This window comes from Protomyctophum bolini (assembly GCF_963924005.1).
Source record: "Protomyctophum bolini genome assembly, chromosome: 16".
NCBI lineage: Eukaryota > Metazoa > Chordata > Actinopteri > Myctophiformes > Myctophidae > Protomyctophum > Protomyctophum bolini.
In genome coordinates, this window is record NC_137877.1 from 6006624 (window position 1) to 6025814 (window position 19191).

The 19191-nt window shown below is 43.0% G+C and overlaps 2 protein-coding genes and 1 long non-coding RNA gene across 3 annotated transcripts in view; 1 reads left to right on the forward strand and 2 right to left on the reverse strand.

Annotated features, from left to right (window-relative positions):
* Positions 1–3732: 3732 nt before the first annotated feature.
* nck2a (NCK adaptor protein 2a) overlaps positions 3733–19191 on the forward strand; it is a 51909-nt gene continuing 36450 nt past the window's right edge. Inside the window, exon 1 of the mRNA XM_080785486.1 lies at positions 3733–3963. The gene's annotated coding sequence lies outside the window, so the exon portion shown is untranslated. The remainder of the gene's footprint in view (positions 3964–19191) is intronic.
* On the reverse strand, positions 4399–7146 carry LOC308330514. Its single transcript, XR_013965488.1, has 4 exons — positions 6932–7146; positions 6023–6750; positions 5411–5766; positions 4399–5219 (listed from the first exon to the last, which is right to left on the reverse strand). It is a non-coding gene; the product is annotated as an uncharacterized lncRNA (long non-coding RNA).
* LOC308330393 (uncharacterized protein) lies at positions 7363–12530 on the reverse strand (the record flags this gene model as incomplete). Its single annotated transcript, XM_080785240.1, has 3 exons — positions 12111–12530; positions 11740–11808; positions 7363–11597 (listed from the first exon to the last, which is right to left on the reverse strand). The coding sequence occupies exons 1-3, from the start codon at positions 12388–12390 to the stop codon at positions 7363–7365; spliced, it is 4584 nt and encodes a 1527-aa protein (XP_080641366.1). The 5' UTR covers positions 12391–12530.

The following is a 19191-nucleotide window of genomic DNA, read 5'->3' on the forward strand; positions in this document are numbered from 1 at the left end:
TTTCACCTAACCTAGTACAGGGCTACTAGTCTGGGAGCCGTGGGGGTGAACGTGGTTTCGTCAGATAAAAGTTTTTTTCTCAACTGATTCTTGTAGCTTGGGGTCACCTCTTAAGAATTCAAGAGGGTGCCCAACACTTCTTCTCCAATGTTCACCTCCAGCAGAACGTACTAGGCGAATTAATAACACAGTGAGCTTAGTATACGTAAGTGGTTTGCACTGAACACACACAGCACCCGTGATATTATTTTCCATCCTCAGTGGGGGGGCGGGCTTGGTGTACCGAATGTGTCATGATGGATCTATATCAGCATACGCATATCACATCTATTGAGCATGCTGAATAATGATGATAGGGATGTCAGGGATCTGGTTAGATCTTACGTGTTCCAACATCACTGGGCTGGACTTAAACTCCAGGGGAAACTTGCTTGCCTTCCCCATGCTGACCATTCCGTTTCCCCTTCATTTCTATTAAGGAACACTGCTCTCAATGAGGACATTATCACCTTTACACTTACAGTAAAAGCCAGGTTCCAGATCCTTCCCACCAAACTCAACCTTTCCCTCTGGTTTCCCTCCACCCATGCTCCTAATTGCTTGCATCACACTCGTTACAGAAACTATGTCACACATTCTGAATGCCCATGAAGGGCTTTGCATAGCACGCCACGACAGAATAGTTAATCGATCATAACAAAGGACATACAGTATCTAAACATTTTACATTCTCTGTGAGAATGCGCAAACATTCCTGTGTCAAACCTTCCATGTTTCAAATCTGAAATCTTTGCACATCTCTCTGCTAACAGAGATGTTGTTGTCAATGTCAATGAAGAGAACAGATCAGTTTCCATTCTTGAAGTGGCCTGCACCTTTGATTCTAGCTTTAGCCTTAGCCTTTATGACCAAAGTCATTAAATACCAGCCGCTCCTCCAGACCATCATAGAGCTAGGCTATAGGTGCAATCTGCTTGTGTTTATCTTCAGCAGCCTAGGACATGTACATAGTTTGGTTGTAAGAGGCTTCCAACAACTTGGGATGCCAAAAAAAGCAGCTAAACGGATTGCAAAATTCTGTTCTACTATATCGGTAGCCGCCAAATATGGCGAAGACGCTGTTACTTGTACCCCTGAAGGGTATGTTTGATTGATTGATTGAAATATTTATTAACAGTTTGCAGAATTACAGTACGCATTTCAAGCACAAACTCAATACAAAGACTTTTAACTGTGAGTGGACGACCCAATTAAGCATTACACTTGTTTACAAGAGGGTCCACCATGTTCAATTCATCAAAACATTTAGATACGTACAAATAGACACTTCTATATAGTTAAAGAACAGAACAGGAATTCATCATAAAGGAAGCAAAAAGGGAAAAGAAACATATACAGTGAGGGGAAAAGGGGGGGGGGGGGGGGTGGTGGTGGGGGATTCAGATTTTACGGGGGCCAGTTTCGAATTGCGGCTGTCCGTATAGGTGCCCTTTGAGAGCGGGTATTTGTCCAGGATTTGCTGATTGCATTCTGTACAGCACCTTGTAAATATTTATGTCCTTGTGTTGTATCTCTTATATGGACATAAATAAATGATTAAAGTGTGTGTGTGTGTGTGTGTGTGTGTGTGTGTGTGTGTGTGTGTGTGTGTGTGTGTGTGTGTGTGTGTGTGTGTGTGTGTGTGCGCGTGTGTGTGTGCGCGCGTGTGTTTGTGTGTGTGTGTGTGTGTGTGTGTGTGTGTGTGTGTGTGTGTGTGTGTGTGTTTGTGTGTTTGCGTGCGTGCGTGCGTGTGTGCACGCGCGCCACACCATGTTTGTTTGTACAAACATGTATTTGGGTTGTTGGCCCTATAGTGCGCTTGTCTATCTCTTTCTCATGGGATGGTGATGATGATTACTAGGCCTGCAACTGTTTGCGGTCAGTCAGGACTCAGGACTCAGGAGTACTCTGCCCCCTTGTGACAGCCTATGACATGTACTGACCTTTGCATACAGAATCTGATGTCTGTCAGCAACTCAGCATGTTGCAGTTTTGACATGGTTTTCTGGATTATGAGGCCATGGTTCTCAAACCTTTTCATGTCACTGTATTTGGCCGAGGACCCCCTGCATCTGGAATTATTTTGTGCCAAGGACTCCCACCCCATCCGTGAATTTTGTGCTATTTAAAAAATATATATAATAATAATAATAATAATAATAATAATAATTTAAAAACAAAATCAAGATGGGGACCCCTCTTTGAGAACCACTGTATTAGGCTACAGTGTTTCCGTATAAATCTACAACAAGCACTTTGCTTGTCTTTCAGCCGGAATCCAAGATATTTTAGACTAGAGATAGAGTATATTGATTCATTGTTTTACTATTTAACTTCAAAAACGTTATTCTTGCTATAGTGTAGCGTATAGCCTATCTCTGTCCAAAATCTGCTACATATCAGACAGACAGCAGCAGGTGTAGAAATTATAAGAAATATGCCATCCATTACTTCTTTTCAGAGTAGGAATAAAGTAAGACATAATTATGGGGGCGCCTTGGGACAAGGAACACGGAAATGAACATAATGTGTGCATAATGTGGCATCACTGGCTTGGAACTTGGCTTGGAACAGTAATTGGTCCAAAGAAAGTGTGTGTGTGTGTGTGTGTGTGTGTGTGTGTGTGTGTGTGTGTGTGTGTGTGTGTGTGTGTGTGTGTGTGTGTGTGTGTCTGTGTGTGTGTGTGTCGTGTGTGTGTGTGTGTGTGACATAGTGTGCGTGTGTGCGTGTGTGTGTGTGTGCGCGCGCGCGCACGCGCGGATCCAAATTGTGAAAAACATGTTTTCAGTTGACTTTTAAATAAATCAATATTGATCTATTTATTATGGGGTCCCTGTCTGTCTGGCTGTCGGTCAGTCAGTCATGGATGGATTAGGCTAGTATAATTAGTCAGCCTTTACCTAATGCTTGGTCATTTGATTTTACTCATACTGTGATAGACTTAATTTATTTCTCAAATATATATATTTTTTTCTGTAATGCTTAAATGAGCACTTTTGAACCCTCAGCATCACTAATATGCTCATAAGATTTGTTCTTGCATTAATACAAAATAATAACAAATACAATAATAAAATAAAAATACCTGCTTGGCCGATTATGTCACAGGTTTTGGAACTGTCCCCATATCCCTCTTCTCTGAAACACACAACACAAGTATTAAAGTACCGGTTGCAGCAACAGGGGCAATATGTGTGGTCCATTAATGAGGACCAATATGAAGATTTAGCTGTAATTAACATTTAAGCTGCTCCATCATCCACACACTGATGCAATTATACAAACACTGAATGTCCGAATCCTTCTTTATTGACCAATGAATGAAATTGTTGTCATGCCTATCCCCGATTGACCCCTACAGTCCGAGATGGGCATGCCATGCATTCGAAATACATGTCTTCGAAGTTCGAAACACGTATTTCCTGTATTTTAAAATGATAGAAAATACGTATTTAGGCCTACTGTATTTTAAAATACAAGAAAAAGTATTTAAGAATACACGTATTTAAAATACATGCCCATCTTCTCTGCCTACAGTATGAGCTGAATATGTCACTTTCCCATTATGATCGGCAAGTGGCAGTAATACCCCTCAGCAGACCGTGCGTCCCCGGCGGGTCCTACACGCGCTCCGGCGTTGGTGACGTCACTCGTCGGGCGAGTGGATGGATTGAGGAGGTGGAGGCAGTAGTAGTCACCCCTGCGACGAAAAACAAGCAAGGACAGACCGAGTACTAGTACAGCTATAGTTTAGCCTATTTCAAACAAAGGGAACTGTATGAGAACCCGAAGACTTCGCGCGTTCGCTGTGTATGTGTTGTTTCTTTTGTCCAGGTTCACTTAATTGATTTACAAAAGGGGTTTCGTTCCGCGCGCCGAGCCCGGTGGTTTGCTCATGTATTCACAGTGGAGTGAACACTAAAGGTAAGCAAGCGTACAACGCTCTGTTTAACTACAAGTTGGCAGGTTTTGTGTTTTGTTTACAAGGTTGTTGTTGCTTGTCGCTGCAGTGCTATATTGCTGTATGGGTTGTTTTTTAAACTAAAACATCACAACAATAACTAAAGTTGTGATCAAAATGGTAGCTTTCTCGCGTCTCACTTCAAGACAAGGCTCTTTGGCGCTGGGTCTTTGTCCAGTCTGATGTGGCCCAACATGTTGAGGCTATACCACTTTGATTCAAATAGCCAGTGGTTCACTTTGTTTGAGACAAGTCAGGCATTGTTATTATTGTTGACTAGAATTTCGCGGGCCTTCGGCCCGCTCATCCTAGCGGCGCGCAGCGCAAATTGGAGGAAGGAAATTGTGAGAGGTAGACAAAGTCACAACATTTAAAATGTTGGTCTCAGTGTATTTTTTATGGAGTCTGAGTGTATTTGTAGGAAAGAATTGTCATGGCTGGTTCTTGCCTTGACAAACATTCGGAGCAGGAGACGTGCGAAAGATGAACAATATATGATTTATTAAATAATAGGCCTATATAAGGAACTAAAAAGAACTGCAGTACTTAACATAACAAATTATATGGAATGTGTAGTCAGTGAGTCAGTGGTGTAGGTGTAGTGTATGGATGTGTGATACATGGTGTGGTGCATGTGTGGATGGAAAGAACAATCAAACATAAAGGAACGGAGGCATGGAGGCTAATGAAGGGAGTGGAGGCAGCAGGTGTGGCTCCTCTGGATCTCTCTTCTCAACTGGGATGAGTGTGGTATTTATGGCCTCTGGGAGACACCGGGCCCAGGTGCTCTCCCATCAGCCATCGGGCCAATGCCCTACCCAGGCTCACCTACAGGATGAAAGTTAGGCAATAGGCAGGCACATCCACTACTCAGTATGTGTGTGGGGTATCACACTCCCCCCCCCCCCCTTAAAGTCGTGGTCCCAATAGGAACCATGACTGTCCATTTATCCTACATACATTTACTATACATGAAATGAATTAACATGTTACATTTTACAATTAAGTGCACTATATTCATCAAATGTATACCTACGGTTAATTAACGAAAATGTCCCACTAATCAAAAGATTTTACATTTTACAATGAAGTGCACTATATCATTTTTAACATGTTGTTAAAGGAACAATTATATTGGGCAGCTGATCCAGAGGAGGGCGTGGAGGAGTGGGGTGATGTGGAAGGGGTGTTTCTGGTTCCAGAGATTGTCATGGTTGAGCTTGTAGAAAAGGAGACAGAAAAGTTTGTCAGTAGAGCCTGCATAATGGGAGAAACATGTCCACCAGGGCAGACGTGAAACAAAGGATAGTGATTTGTTTGATCATAATCATGTTCAGGTTAGCATCAGTTTTATATTATTCAGAAATGACATGTGTAGAAATGACATATGTAGCAATGCAACAGCCTTACGTGAATGGGGATTGTAGGGCCAGGAAGCACAGCGCGAAGCAAGGCTTGAAAAACCACATTGGTAGTATGATGTTCCGGCTGTCTTTCTTTCTGCTTTATGGCATAGGTGAGAGCTTCTGTGGGAGCAAAGGTTGACAAAGTCAAAACATGTAAAATGTTGGTCTCAGTGTATTTTTAATGGAGTCTGAGTGTATTTGTAGGAAAGAATGTTAATGTTAACAGTGAACGCAGTTGTTGTGGAAAGGCCAACTTAGTAAAGGAACACTTATATTGGCCAGCTGATCCAGAGGAGGGCGTGGAGGAGTGGGGTGATGTGGAAGGGGTGTTTCTGGTTCCAGAGATTGTCATGGTTGAGCCTGTAGAAAAGGAGACACAGATAAGGGATGACTCAAGCACAAAATGTGAGTGTTAATGTTAACAGTGAATAGTAAAAGAAGCTGCAGTTTTGGTCAGTAGAGCCTGCATAATGGGAGAAACATGTCCACCAGGGCAGACGTGAAACAAAGGATAGTGATTTGTTTGATCCTAATGATCTTCAGGTTAGCAGCAGTTTTATATTATTCAGAAATGACATGTGTAGAAATGACATATGTAGCAATGCAACAGCCTTACCTCAATGGGGATTGTAGGGCCAGGAAGCACAGCGCGAAGCAAGGCTTGAAAAACCACATTGGTAGTATGATGTTCTGGCTGTCCTTCTTTCTGCTTTATGGCATACGTGAGAGTTTCTGGGTTACCCGTCCTTGAGCTGGCAACATAAAGCTGTCCGTGAGTGAAGACAGGGGACGAAAGCCAGACCCCCACTCTTGTAAGTGTGTGTCCTTGGGATTTGTTGATGGTGGTGGCAAAAGCGGTGCGGACTGGAAACTGCCGTCTGGCCCACACAAAGTAGGAATGTTAATGTTGAGGATCAGCAATGAACTTGATTCTAGGGATCAGGACTTCCTTTTGTGTGGCTGCAATTTTGCATAGCAGCAGTTTGTAATCAACATGTTAAATTGTACAATTAAGTGCACTATATTCATCAAATGTATACCTGAGGTTAATTAACGAAACTGTTCTACTAACCAAAATATTTTACATTTTACAATCAAGTGCACTATGTCATTTTTAACATGTTAGATACACTACTACAATACTTCAAAGTGTAAAACACCCTTAGAGCCCTGGCCTTGCAACACGTGGACCCTCCTCCCCCCCCAACAGTGAACACAGTTGTTGTGGAAAGGCCAACTTAGTAAAGGAACAATTATATTGGGCAGCTGATCCAGAGGAGGGCGTGGAGGAGTGGGGTGATGTGGAAGGGGTGTTTCTGGTTCCAGAGATTGTCATGGTTGAGCCTGTAGAAAAGGAGACACAGAAAAGTTTTGGTCAGTAGAGCCTGCATAATGGGAGAAACATGTCCACCAGGGCAGACGTGAAACAAAGGATAGTGATTTGTTTGATCATAATGATCTTCAGGTTAGCAGCAGTTTTATATTATGTGTAGAAATGACATATGTAGCAATGCAACAGCCTTACCTCAATGGGGATTGTAGGGCCAGGAAGCACAGCGCGAAGCAAGGCTTGAAAAACCACATTGGTAGTATGATGTTCTGGCTGTCCTTCTTTTTGCTTTATGGCATAGGTGAGAGCTTCTGGGTTACCCGTCCTTGAGCTGGCAACATAAAGCTGTCCGTGAGTGAAGACAGGGGACGAAAGCCAGACCCCCACTCTTGTAAGTGTCTGTCCTTGGGATTTGTTGATGGTGGTGGCAAAAACGGTGCGGACTGGAAACTGCCGTCTGGCCCACTCAAAGTAGGAATGTTGAGTATCAGAAATGAACTTGATTCTAGGAATCAGGACTTCCTTTTGTGTGGCTGCAATTTTGCACAGCAGCAGTTTGTTGTTGAGGGTTCTCAGGAAAAACAGTTTGGTGCCATTGCAGAGTCTGAAGTGTGATTTATAGACAATTAAAGGAGTTCAGTGTAAACAATGTTGTCAGTTTTGCCCTCATCATTATTGTCTATTAAAACTTTGACAGCACTGGCTTTCTTTCCCCTAGAGAAGGCTGTGTACAGTTGGCCATGTGCGAACACAGGCTGAGGCAAGTAGATGCCAACTCTGTCATTTTCCTGGCCCTGACCTTTATTTATGGTAACGGCGAAAGCTAACCTGACAGGGAATTGTCGTCTGATGAAGGTAAAGGGAAACTCCTCACCTCTGTCATAGTGCGGGATCCTTGGAAGGAAGATTCTTTCACCTCTGTTTGTCCCTAGTGCAATTTCACACTCAAGTACTTTGTCCATCATCTGCACCAGCACCATTCTGGTGCCGTTCTTGAGAGTGCGGTCGCGACCTGATTGCAAGTTTCTTAGCAGCATGACAGGAGCTCCTAGTTTGAGCTTCAGGTTATGGTCAGGGATTCCAGAGGGTGTTAGTGAGTTGAGGAATTCTATAGGCAGAGAATCCTTGTAGTTGTCCTCTTTAACTGAGTCAGCTGAAAAGTAGATTTTCTCTTGTCCAGGGAACTCAGCTAAGCACCTGTTGTTGATTTCGCGTATGTCCTTGTTTAATGGAGTGTATACAGTGCCTTTAAGAAGGTTGTCTTTGTGGACACAGCCATTGTGCAGGTCAGGAAAGGTGTTTGAAATGAGAGTATCCATATCCTTTACCAAGTGCTGTGGTGGAATGTGGACTTGAATGGCAGTATCTCCATGTGTGATTTTGTCTTCCCCCAAGTCCAGGAGGTAGTTGGCAAACTCCCTCTCAGCTATGTCAGTCCTCATGTTGAAGTGTAGTTTGTGTTCTTTCATGAGAGGATAGAGTGGAGACATTTGGATGCAAGCTCTAACAATTTGGGCTCTGCTTGCTCTCTTGATAACGGGGAGTGTCTGCCTAGGGTCTCCACCTAACAGGACAGTTTTGCCACCCCAAGGTTGGTCAGAATGCATCAGGTCCCTCAGTGTTCTTTCCACGCACTCTACATTGAAGCGGTTAACACTGAAGATCTCGTCCCAAATGATTATGCTGCTTTCTTTGATTAGCTTAGCCAGGGAGGACTCAGCTTTTATGGCACAGACGGAGTCTTCAAAGATAGGGATTGGTATTTTAAATCTTGAATGAGCTGTCCTGCCACCCTCTAGGTTCTGAGCAGCTAAGCCTGTGCTGCCAACACACAGCACAATGCCATTCTGTGCTCTAATGTTGGCTGCAATGACCTTAAATGTAAAGGTTTTGCCATAGCCTGCTGGGGAGTTGAGAATGAATTGTCTTGTGATGGTGTCCTCTTTTGGTGCATTCACTGCCTGATAAACCGCCTGGCAGAGTGCCATCTGTTCCACATTCAGTAGAGGACTAAGCAGCTGTACAATTTCTTCTTGTTCTGTGTTGTTGAATCTTTCTGATGTGAAAATTTGTGTCAGCTTTTCCTGCTCAGTTAGTGGTGTTGGCTGTGGCATGTCCGTGTAGTTGGATAGACGATTTCCCATTTGTGAGAGCTCATCATCCAGTGCAAGTAGTACCTGGTTGTGGATAAATGCCTTGTCTACTGCATCTGTAGGGCACATCTGTGCAGTGGCTTCTGCATGGAGGAAGTCATCACTGAGCTTTTCGAAGAATTCTTCAAAGAGGTGTTTGGGCTGTGATGGGTGACAGTATTGGAGGATGATAGCAAAGGTTTCTCTGAGTTTTCTTGAGGATGCATAACTTGAGACTTCATGCATGGCAGTGATCCATTCTCCATCGTCCTCCAGCAAGCCCATGGCTCGTGCTGTGTCTTTGAAAGTTGTGTAGTGGTTGCCCTCATACACTTTAAGGTCGTCATAGCTTGTTGGTCCCCTGATATGAGCCAGGAGCATTTTTAAGTAGAATCTTTCTCCCTGGAGTACTGATACATTGGACATCCTTCCTATTGTCGTTGGAGTGTGCGTGTGCGTGGATGTTGGAGATCTTTCCTTCCACATGTGGCTGTTTGAATTCCAAGTGTAGTGTTCTGGGATGTCCATGTACAGATGTTGCCTTGCGTGATGGTCACTGACATTTAGCTGGAAGAAGGCCAGTAATGTAGTGGGTTTGGCTGCTGTCAGGGCCTCCTGTGCATGGCCTTCTGTGAAGATGACATTTTGTTGGCCTTCTGTGTGGATAGCGAGACTGAAGACAGCAGGGACTCTGTGCTGGATTTTGTACTCCATTGTTCTCCAGTGTGCGTCATGAGCATCAATTGTCCTGGCATTGATGAATCTGGAAATCTCATCCTTATCTTCAATGGTGACAGTGCCAACATCAACTCCCTTATGGATGTACTTGTAGAGGTACTTGATGGTGTGAAAGGAGCCGACAAATTCAACATTAATGTGGCACTTGTACTTCAGAAGGACCCAGGGGTTGTAAGGCACGACCCATCTGCTGTCGAAGGTAAAGCCGTGCTTGCTAGCAGTGTGACCGTTGATGGGTCTTCTGTACTCTGGGTAGCCATGGCCATTGTGAGGTAGGCGAGTTTCATCACAGTATGCTTTAGGGAATTTCTTGGTACAGATGCCATTGACCATGCAGGGGCTGTTGGGGTTGACTGTTCCACAGGGTCCATGCAGCATTGTTTGAGACACCAGCTCATACAGCTGTGGCTCTGTCTGTGGGTTGGGTATGTCTGCCCTAATGATGTGATCGATGTCATCAACACTCAAGGTCTCATGTAGGAGTAGGAGGATGTGAGCGTGTTTCAGTCCTCTCAACTGTCCCTCAATGGTGTGTACTCTAGCCTTCATGTTCCCAAAGACACCCAACTTAATGTCTTTGAGGAGGTTATCCAAGAACCATTTGAAAACTTTGTTAACAATGTCTGGTCTGTCATTGGGCTGCTGTCCTGGAAAGAGGTTTTGCAGAACACCGTCACTCCGTGGGTTTGCAGTCATGGTGATGAATAAGTCAAAGTTCTTGTATCTGGCTGCTATTGCAAGGGCATCAAGATAGTGCTTGTACAGGTATCTGGGGCTCCCAGTGTGGCTAGCTGGAAGAATGATGCGTTGACCAATGTGGGCAGCCTCAGTCTGTCCTGGCTGGGTTTGTTGAGTAGCCAGGATGTCAGACAGACCTGAATACTGATGTACCCTGTATTTGTCTTGCAGTTCCTTCCTCCTGTAGAAGATCATCCGGCAGCTTTCTATCTTGCTGTACTGATCGCAAAAGTACTCTTGGCCAAGTCTCCCCGACCTCAGTAGAGTGTTGAAGGAGGTAGTTCTGGGATGCATGTGGAATCGGAAGAATTCTTGAAGGCTGACTTTTTGTGTGGTTGAAGTTGCATGAACTTTCATAATGTGATTATCAATGCTGTAGCCGGCATCTCCATGTGGCAAGATTATGGGATAGGCGGTTGGATCATACATAGGATGGAGTGCATTGATTCGTGTTGTTTGTCTCTGATTAGGTGCATTAGCTGCAGTTCTGTAGAGTACAACATCCCTCGGCTGTGTTTGTTCCCCGGGTGCCAGAATAACCACATTAGTCACATCTGGATTAAGATGACGTTTGTGTGCTCCCTGTGAGCTTTTGGCCTTGAACACAATGGTGAAGTCCTCACTTGGGTTGAGGTTGAACATTTCCGCTCCGCTCTTAAAGGACCTGACTAAAGGATTAACTGTTTTCAGGGCATCCTGAATCAAGGTCAAAGTGTCTTCCCTAACTCCATCTCCCCTTGCGTGATGAAGGCGGTTCTTAATTTCATTGTCTTGGTCATAGACAAAGATTTGTGAGTATTTGGGTTTGTGTGTGTTGTCAGGAAAGACTGCTGAGGGAGTGAGGTGGTACATCTGGCCACTCATCTTGAATGGTTGTGGGCCACGTCCTCTGAAGTTCATTTTCGTGCCAGACACAGACTTAGAAGCCATAGAAACCAAGCCATTGTACTGTCTGATGTTGTCAAAGAACTCCCTTGACTGTGGTGACGTTCTGGCAAACAGAGATGTTAGTGCAGGAGGTGGGTCCATGAATGGTTTGAGTTGAATTTGGCCATAACGGCAACAGGCACTGAAGGTTTTTTTTCCAACAGGACCTTTTGACGTCTCCCAGGGGAACATGAGAGCATGGCATGAAATGCAGACCGAGTCCATCCTAGGTGTCTGTAATGGATTGCTGTGTGTAAGTAGTTGAGGTGGTGTCCAGGCTTTTCGGAAGTGTGTTGTCTTTTGTCTGGTCATGCGTGATTGTGGTTCTGTGAAGGTAGATAGGAGAGTATTAATGAGTTATTAGAAGTGATGAGAGTTGTGAAATGTATGCATGTTAGGTCATGGAGTGAATGGTTATCAGCAAAAGTGCAGTACAGGGGTAATGGGAGAAGATGAGTAGTTAGTTACCTGTGGCCAGAGGCGTTTCCAATGAGCGGGTGTGTGTCGTTGTGTGGTGGCTGGCCTCATGATGCTGAGCTGTAAAGGTAGTGGTGAAATGTAAATATTGTGTTGTTAGAAGTAATGATAAACTGCAAGTGTAGGTCATCAATGGAAGAAGTGTTATTTAATGATGGTGTTGTTGCATTAAAGTGACACACACACACACACACACACACACACACACACACACACACACACACACGTATGTTGATAAAATGGAGAATAGGAAAGTGCATGCAAGCACAGAAAGATAACAATGCACGGGCTTGAAAACTATTAAACACAGACAGAAGTTGTCAGAAGCACACACATGCAACATGTTATGAACGTGTGATTACCTGTTTCTGGTGCTGTTGCGTGAGTGGAACGCTTCCGTTTGGCGTTGCGTGTATCTGCTGAAAGTGATGTGCGTTTTCTTTGTGGTCTGATGTGTGTTTCTGGGGGTGATGTGGTAGTTGTCCTGTCCTCATGGCTGGGAGCTGAGATGGTAGGGGAGAAACGTAAATTGTATGTTGTTATGATAGCTAATGTTATCATCTGTGGTGCAATAGTTATGTAATAATGCTGCTGTTGCATTAATGCAGTCAATGTAAATATTTGTGAAGTTGGTACTACCATGTGGGTAATGATATTAGTGTGTAGTTACCTGTGGCCAGAGGCGTTTCCAATGAACAGGTATGTGTCCGTGTTTGGTGGCTGTCGTCATGCTGCTGTGCTGAGATGGTAGATGAAAAATGTAGATATTGGGTTATGAGAAGTAATGATAAACTGTATGTCAGTAAAATGTGTTATTGCAGAATGTCAGTAGTGCATACATAATGTAACATAGATGTGTACACACACACACACACACACACGCGCACACTGAGCAGGGGGGAGGTGTCACTCTCTGTGTGTCACACGCACACACAGAGCAATGCAATGGGCTGTATAGGAATGAGAAAGCAATAAGCATACATTGACATTGGCAAAGCTGAAGGTGAAATAATGGCATCCCCATGCATCAAATGTCTGTTGTGTAGAAATTCTGAATGTCCATGTAATCTGTGTTTCTGTGGTAAGGCTGCTCCAATTAATTGATGAGTCGTTATGGAGTTGCTGAGTGATTGGCAACTAATGTAGTGATAGATTAATTGAATGGGCCTGAATATATCTGTGTAGGCTGCAACAATGATTTCATAAAGCGTAGTTTAAAATAGTTTTGAACAGGCAACTAATGTAGTGATAGATTAATTGAATGGGCCTGAATAGATAGATAGATAGATTTCTTGATTTTTGTGTCATGCACCAAAGGCGTCCAGCCCACATGGGCTTACAGGACACACCATGTCATTGCATTCAATATTGCATTGTGTACAATAAACAGATATGTTTTGTTGATATTCCCTTTTTTTTTTGTTACACAAACAAAACATTCTGCCTTATTTCCCACGCCCTGCATAAAAAGTCTGGCAAAGCAAAAGTACCTTTCCTAAAACAAAATTCCAGTTTTTCATAGTCCTCCAACCAGAAAAAGTCTGCAAATGTGTTAATGCTTCATATAATGGGCAGTAAAACAAAAGATGATAGATTGAACAGGCAACTAATGTAGTGATAGATTAATTGAATGGGCCTGAATAGATCTGTGTAGGCTGCAACAATTGGCGTGCTTTGTGTGAATGGCTGTGGTGAGGTTCACTGTAACTTTTTAGACATTCCACAGCGCCAGCGCCATGGGGGAGGGAGGAGGGGCACACACACACACACACACACACACTGGGGCCAGCGTGTAGGCATAGTGTACTGTAGTAAATATATATGTGAGGCTGCAACTAACGATTAATTTCATAATCGGTTCATCGGCCGATTATTTAAACGATGAATCGATTCATCGGATTATGGCACCTTTTTGCAATTACTTAAAAAAATTAGCTTCAAGTTATTTTAGGCATGTTGTAACTAACAATAAAGATAATAAAAATGAATACTCCTTCAAAATTAATATGTTACCCCCTTTTTTATCCAATTTGATTTCATTGCCACTCCTACTTGTAATGATACTGTAATCTGTAATGTTGACCGTGTATAGCTGACTGTCTTTCTTTCCATTTCTATCTCTGGGACCCCAATTTTTATATTTTAATTTCTATTGTAAAATCAATTTTGAGTCCATTTGGTTCCATTTTTGTCTGTCACTGTGACTTCTGTCCCCACGCTGTGTTCTTAACTTCTTTAACAGGTCGCTCGTATTTCTTTATGTAAGATAAAGAATCCGATGAACACGGAGAGCCAAAGAGGACTTGTTGTTGCTGTTCCTCATGTTAGCGATAGCTGCTAAAGCTATCAACAGTAAACACAACCTTGCTAGGCTAGCAAGCTAACGTTGCAACAGGATCGTTGCGGTGTGTGTGGGGGGGGGGGAGACTGAAGTTGTGAGAGACTCAGAGAGAGGGGTAGAATAGATGCGGAGCACTCTGGTCACGTTCAAGACAATCTTGTGTTGTGTTTATACGACCCGTTGCATATTGTTCGTTCAGCCTAGTGCCGTTACTGAACGGTAAAAAGAAAGCAGCTTTATGTTGCATTTTAATGTTGGAAAACACCCGCGATAATAATCGCTAAGATAATTCGTTGGCAACGAATTCAATTATCGATTTTAATCGATTTAATCGATTCGTTGTTGCAGCCCGCCCAGGCGCAATTGCGATGTATGGATAAATGAAATTATTAAGCACGCAACATTGAGAAGCATGCAACATGCTGTGTGATTACCTGTTTCGGTTCGCGACACACACACACACACACACACACACACACAGGGCGATGTATGGATAAATCAAACGAACGATTAAGCAAGAAACATTGAGAAGGATGCAACATGCTGTGTGATTTACCTGTTTGGGTTTGTTTTGCGCGACTGGCTCGCAAAAGTTTGGAGGCACGCGTGTATTTAGAAAGTGCGCTGCGTTTTCTTCGTGGCATATTGTGTTTGTGGGGGGGTGATGGCAGAGTATATTCCAGTCCAGTTGGCGGTGGCAAGCATGAGTCGTTGTTGTTTGTGTCTTTGTTGTTGGTGGAGTGAGTAGCCTACAGTGCAGTCAGAGTGTAGTTCACAGGTCACACACAGGAGCAGTGAAAGGGGGAGGGGACTTGGGATGGCAGTGTAGAGTAGGCACGACATTGAGGGGTAGAAACCATCCCGGTCGCGTGGTTCATCTAACGCGTGTGTCACTGTGAAGGACTGGCCCCATTAAGTGAACGTAGTTGGCGTAGTAGACGCCAACATGACGATTCTGACGTAGGCTGTTGAGGTTGAGCAAGAATAGCGTGTTTCAGAAAAGTAATATTTAAGCAGTAAATAAGGCATTTTTGGCGAATGCTATGTAGTCTATGTCTTTTGTGGGAGTGTGCAGGTTTTATTTTGCATAGAGAGATGTGTGGTGGAAGTGTGGCTTGGTCGGAGATAGAGCACGAATGAGCGGCCAGGTGCTCATGCACCCCTTTCTATTAGGGTAGCAGGATATGCCCCCTCTTGCAATTATCCGATTTTAGTGGGACCGATCTTGTAAGGCCTAGTACTATTTGCAGTTTGGGTTTAGGCTGCAGGTCTAGTCTAGTCTCAGTACCCCCCCTTAATTTATCTACAGTCTACTACTACAAGTGTCAAGTGTGCCATGTGTTGCCTATGTCAAATGGCAGGTAGACCTGCAGTAGTTGACACACAGCTAAACATAGGATTATAGTTAATTGCACTCCCTGCATGTCTAGTTTGTCAAGGTTTCTACTGGATGTGTAGGCTAATTGTAGGGGGTGCATGTCATGGCATGATTTAGTGTACCCCTCCCTTCAGAGGTCAACACCAAAGCCAGCCAGGCAGCCACCAATACATTTTTTTCTTTAAAGTATTTGGAAATGTTTAGACTTTTAGAGGGATGGAAGTTGTGTCTAAAGCATTGTTCCTGATCTATGAGTAACTATGTTGGGGAGAGATTTCAGATTGCCAGTATTGTTGTTCAGGTAGGCTATAGTTTCATGACACACCTATTTTACCTCCACGCCCTCCACTAAGATCACCATGGTAACACTGTTTTTTATAGGCCAAAGGTTCGCTTTGCAATGATAAGTATGTGGAAGAAGGCATGTCTGGGAAAGAAAGGGCATTCTTTTCTTTTGACATTACTTCCTTGATAAACTTCATTCAAATGAAGCCGCGTTGAATTTTATTTAGCTTCAGGGCAGGTTAAGCCTTTTATTGGCTGAGATTCAGAAGTACCAAACAAAAACAAAACAAAAAACAAAAGGCTCAGCAGCACATGTACTTGAAAGTCCCACGACTTTAAAGAAGTAAATCAATGAATATGCCATTAGCTGCTGACTAGTGCAGATGAGTTGAGTACAGACAGGAGACTTATCATTTATCGGTAATAGATATCCTGGATACATGTCCCTGAATGTCTCTGTTTACTGCTTGCTGACATACTGTAGAGAAGGGATTCTCAAACCTTTTCATGTTGTAACAGCACACAAATTCTTTCAAAGTTCTATACCTTGAATGAGTCAAAATCAGTGTGGAAGGAGGTAAGAAGGTGCTTTAAAGAGGGTCCAAGGCAGCTCTGTCCAGTTGAAGTGGAAAACGCCAAAATATTTGGCGTTTGGCCCCCCAAACAAGATTTGTTTTGTTAAAATGATTCAAAATATTCAATTCCCCCCTCCCAAATTTTCCAAGATTTTTTGATAATGGCAAATGTATAAGCTTGTAGATCTGCTATTTGTTGTATATGCAAGAGTCAATGTATACACGGTTAAAGTGGTTGAACCTATTTTGATTAACTAAACTACCTGGGGATGCCCTGGAACCCCCAGCCTTAAGGGCCCCAGGCCCACTTTGAGAACCACTGCTGCTCATTGATGATCAACAGGGCCCTTTTCCTATTAGTACCGTGGATTGAGCGTAAAGGAGCAACAGAAGTACTGTTGGGAAATGTATTGGTTCACTAGGTTTAACAAAGGAGGCTCATTTTGGAATCAGACCTTTCACATGGAATTACAACATGAATAATATCTGGGTTTTGTCTGCCAGTGTCTCGTGCTCCTTACATCTGCTGCTTGCATTGATTGAGGACATGCAGGATCTGAATAAATTGCATTGTATATTTGTAATGCAGGTACAAGGCTTAATCTTACTTATATTATTTGATAATCAAAGACCAAGGCTGCATTCACACATTTTTCTACGGGATGGTGACTTTTATTTTTAATTATTATTTTGGCATGTGATTTATTTGTGACGCTGAAAAAAACAATTTGGGCTCCCATGACAGCTCTTCCCTAGGGGAGGGGGGGGTTTTGTGGGCTGTGTAAGTTGACGATCTCGCTCTGTGACTTGTCCCTCCCTGTGGAAATAAACAAGTGCAGATGGACAGTTGGGACTCACAGCGATATGTTTATGAAGGGTGGGAGGGAGACAAAGGCCATCTTATATTGTCATTGTTATATGTCTCTAATCATCTTAAATCTGGGGCAGGGCAGCTATTAAATGGGCAGTGGGTACAGTAATGAGGGTGAAGCTCTATACTGTGACCCCATAACCCGAGTCCTCTAGAGGAGAAAGAGGATTTATGCTGCTATAGAGAATATGGGCTCAGTTGGTTGACAATTAAAATAAAATGGTGTCCTTATGCATGCATACCTCCTGTGGTTTATTTTAGTGATGCACCGAATATTCGGCCGCAGAAAATATTTGGCAGAAAATGGCTAAAAAAGCATTTTCGGCCTATTAGGTTTCGGCCCGAATAGGCAGAAAATATATCACCGAATAGTGTATGCAATTAATGCATTCAAATGAGCTGAATAAATGTTTTATGGACCCATAACAGTGATTATTATTGAAGTTAAGTTTTGCCATAACCATAAATCAGGTAGCTTTAAGGTACGGCAATGACGGCAATGGTAGGCAAAAATATATATAATATTAAATCTTTTCGGTTATTCGGTATTCGGTTTTCGGCCAACTGTTTCTTATATTCGGTATTCGGTTTCGGCCAAGAAAGTCCCTTTCGGTGCATCCCTAGTTTATTTGAGAAAATCACCCGTTTTCTTATGTGTTAAAAAAATCTTTAGGAAAATCGTTCAGTCTGAAAACTGTTAAATGCTGTCTCTCTCTGTGGGTCTCTTAGCCTTCCATGCGCACACTATACTTTACTTTCTGTGGTTTTAGTCTCAAAGTCCTTTCATTTTGTCATCACAGACTCGGTCCATTTGGTGTATCCCTCCCAATGCTGCCTTTTGCTGACTGTTGGTTTCACTATCCTGTGTCGGTGTGAGATGAAGAGTGAGGGGTAGTGGAAGTGTGTCAGTAGTGAGAGGAAAAAGCTGGCACTAGTATTACATAGTATAGTATTATAGTATAGTATAGTATTATATATACTGGTAATCTCTGCCATGCACTCACCCTATCAGCCCTGGACTATTTTCCCAAACCATAAAGCCAGGAGAAGGTCAAGATTTGGCGTTCAGTCAGTGGCCACTTAAGTAATCATAACCAGTTATGAAAAGTATGACTTTATCATGGCAGTCAGATAACAGTTTGGTTCATACAGATATGGTTTGTTACAAAATAATGCCGGCTTGCTAGTTGCTACCAAGTTATTTTCCCACGACATAAAAATGGGGCCCTGCCTGGCCTGACCTGGACCCCCTGAAGACCTTTCCTATAGTCTGTATCTGATTTACTTTTATACCACTTGAACGGCACAACTTGGTCATGGCAAGATTTTATTTATTTATCTGGAAATGTTGCTAAATGACTAGGCATCCTTGAAGTAAAAACGTTTGCTTAAATCACGCCTCTCATGTTTGAACATGTGAGAGAATATTAAAACCATGAGAGGGTTGCTGCTGGGGAAATATTAGTTGAGGGACTGTAAAACACCTCCCTACTCTTACCATCATTAGTGGTGCTCCTTTTCCCCCCAAATCCCGTTCACCCAGATTATGGGTTGATGGTGCTCCCTCCCTCCATACATTATCTTCAGTTTGCAGTGTATGGCTGGGTTCATATTAACCGGCCCTAACGTTTGTATGTTATGGGGCGAGTCAGGGTGAGAGGTGAGAGGTGAAACACACTGCTTTTTATTAGGCAGTGAGAAATGTCAGTGAAAGTTCAAAACCCACAGGTGCATGGAAACATGTTAACTGTGTCTTCGATTTATATAACATTATCATCAGATGAAGACGTAAGAACCATGATCCTAAATCTGTCTAAATATTTATCCGAAACCACAACTATAAATTATTTTCGCAAGTGATTATTCTATTCAGTGATGTAAATAGGTTTTCAATGTAATGGGTCCCGGGACCCAGGGATGGTCTTTTAGATGGATCCCAGGGACATTTTATGAGTCCTACTACAATGACGTTAGAGTACAGTACTGAGTACAG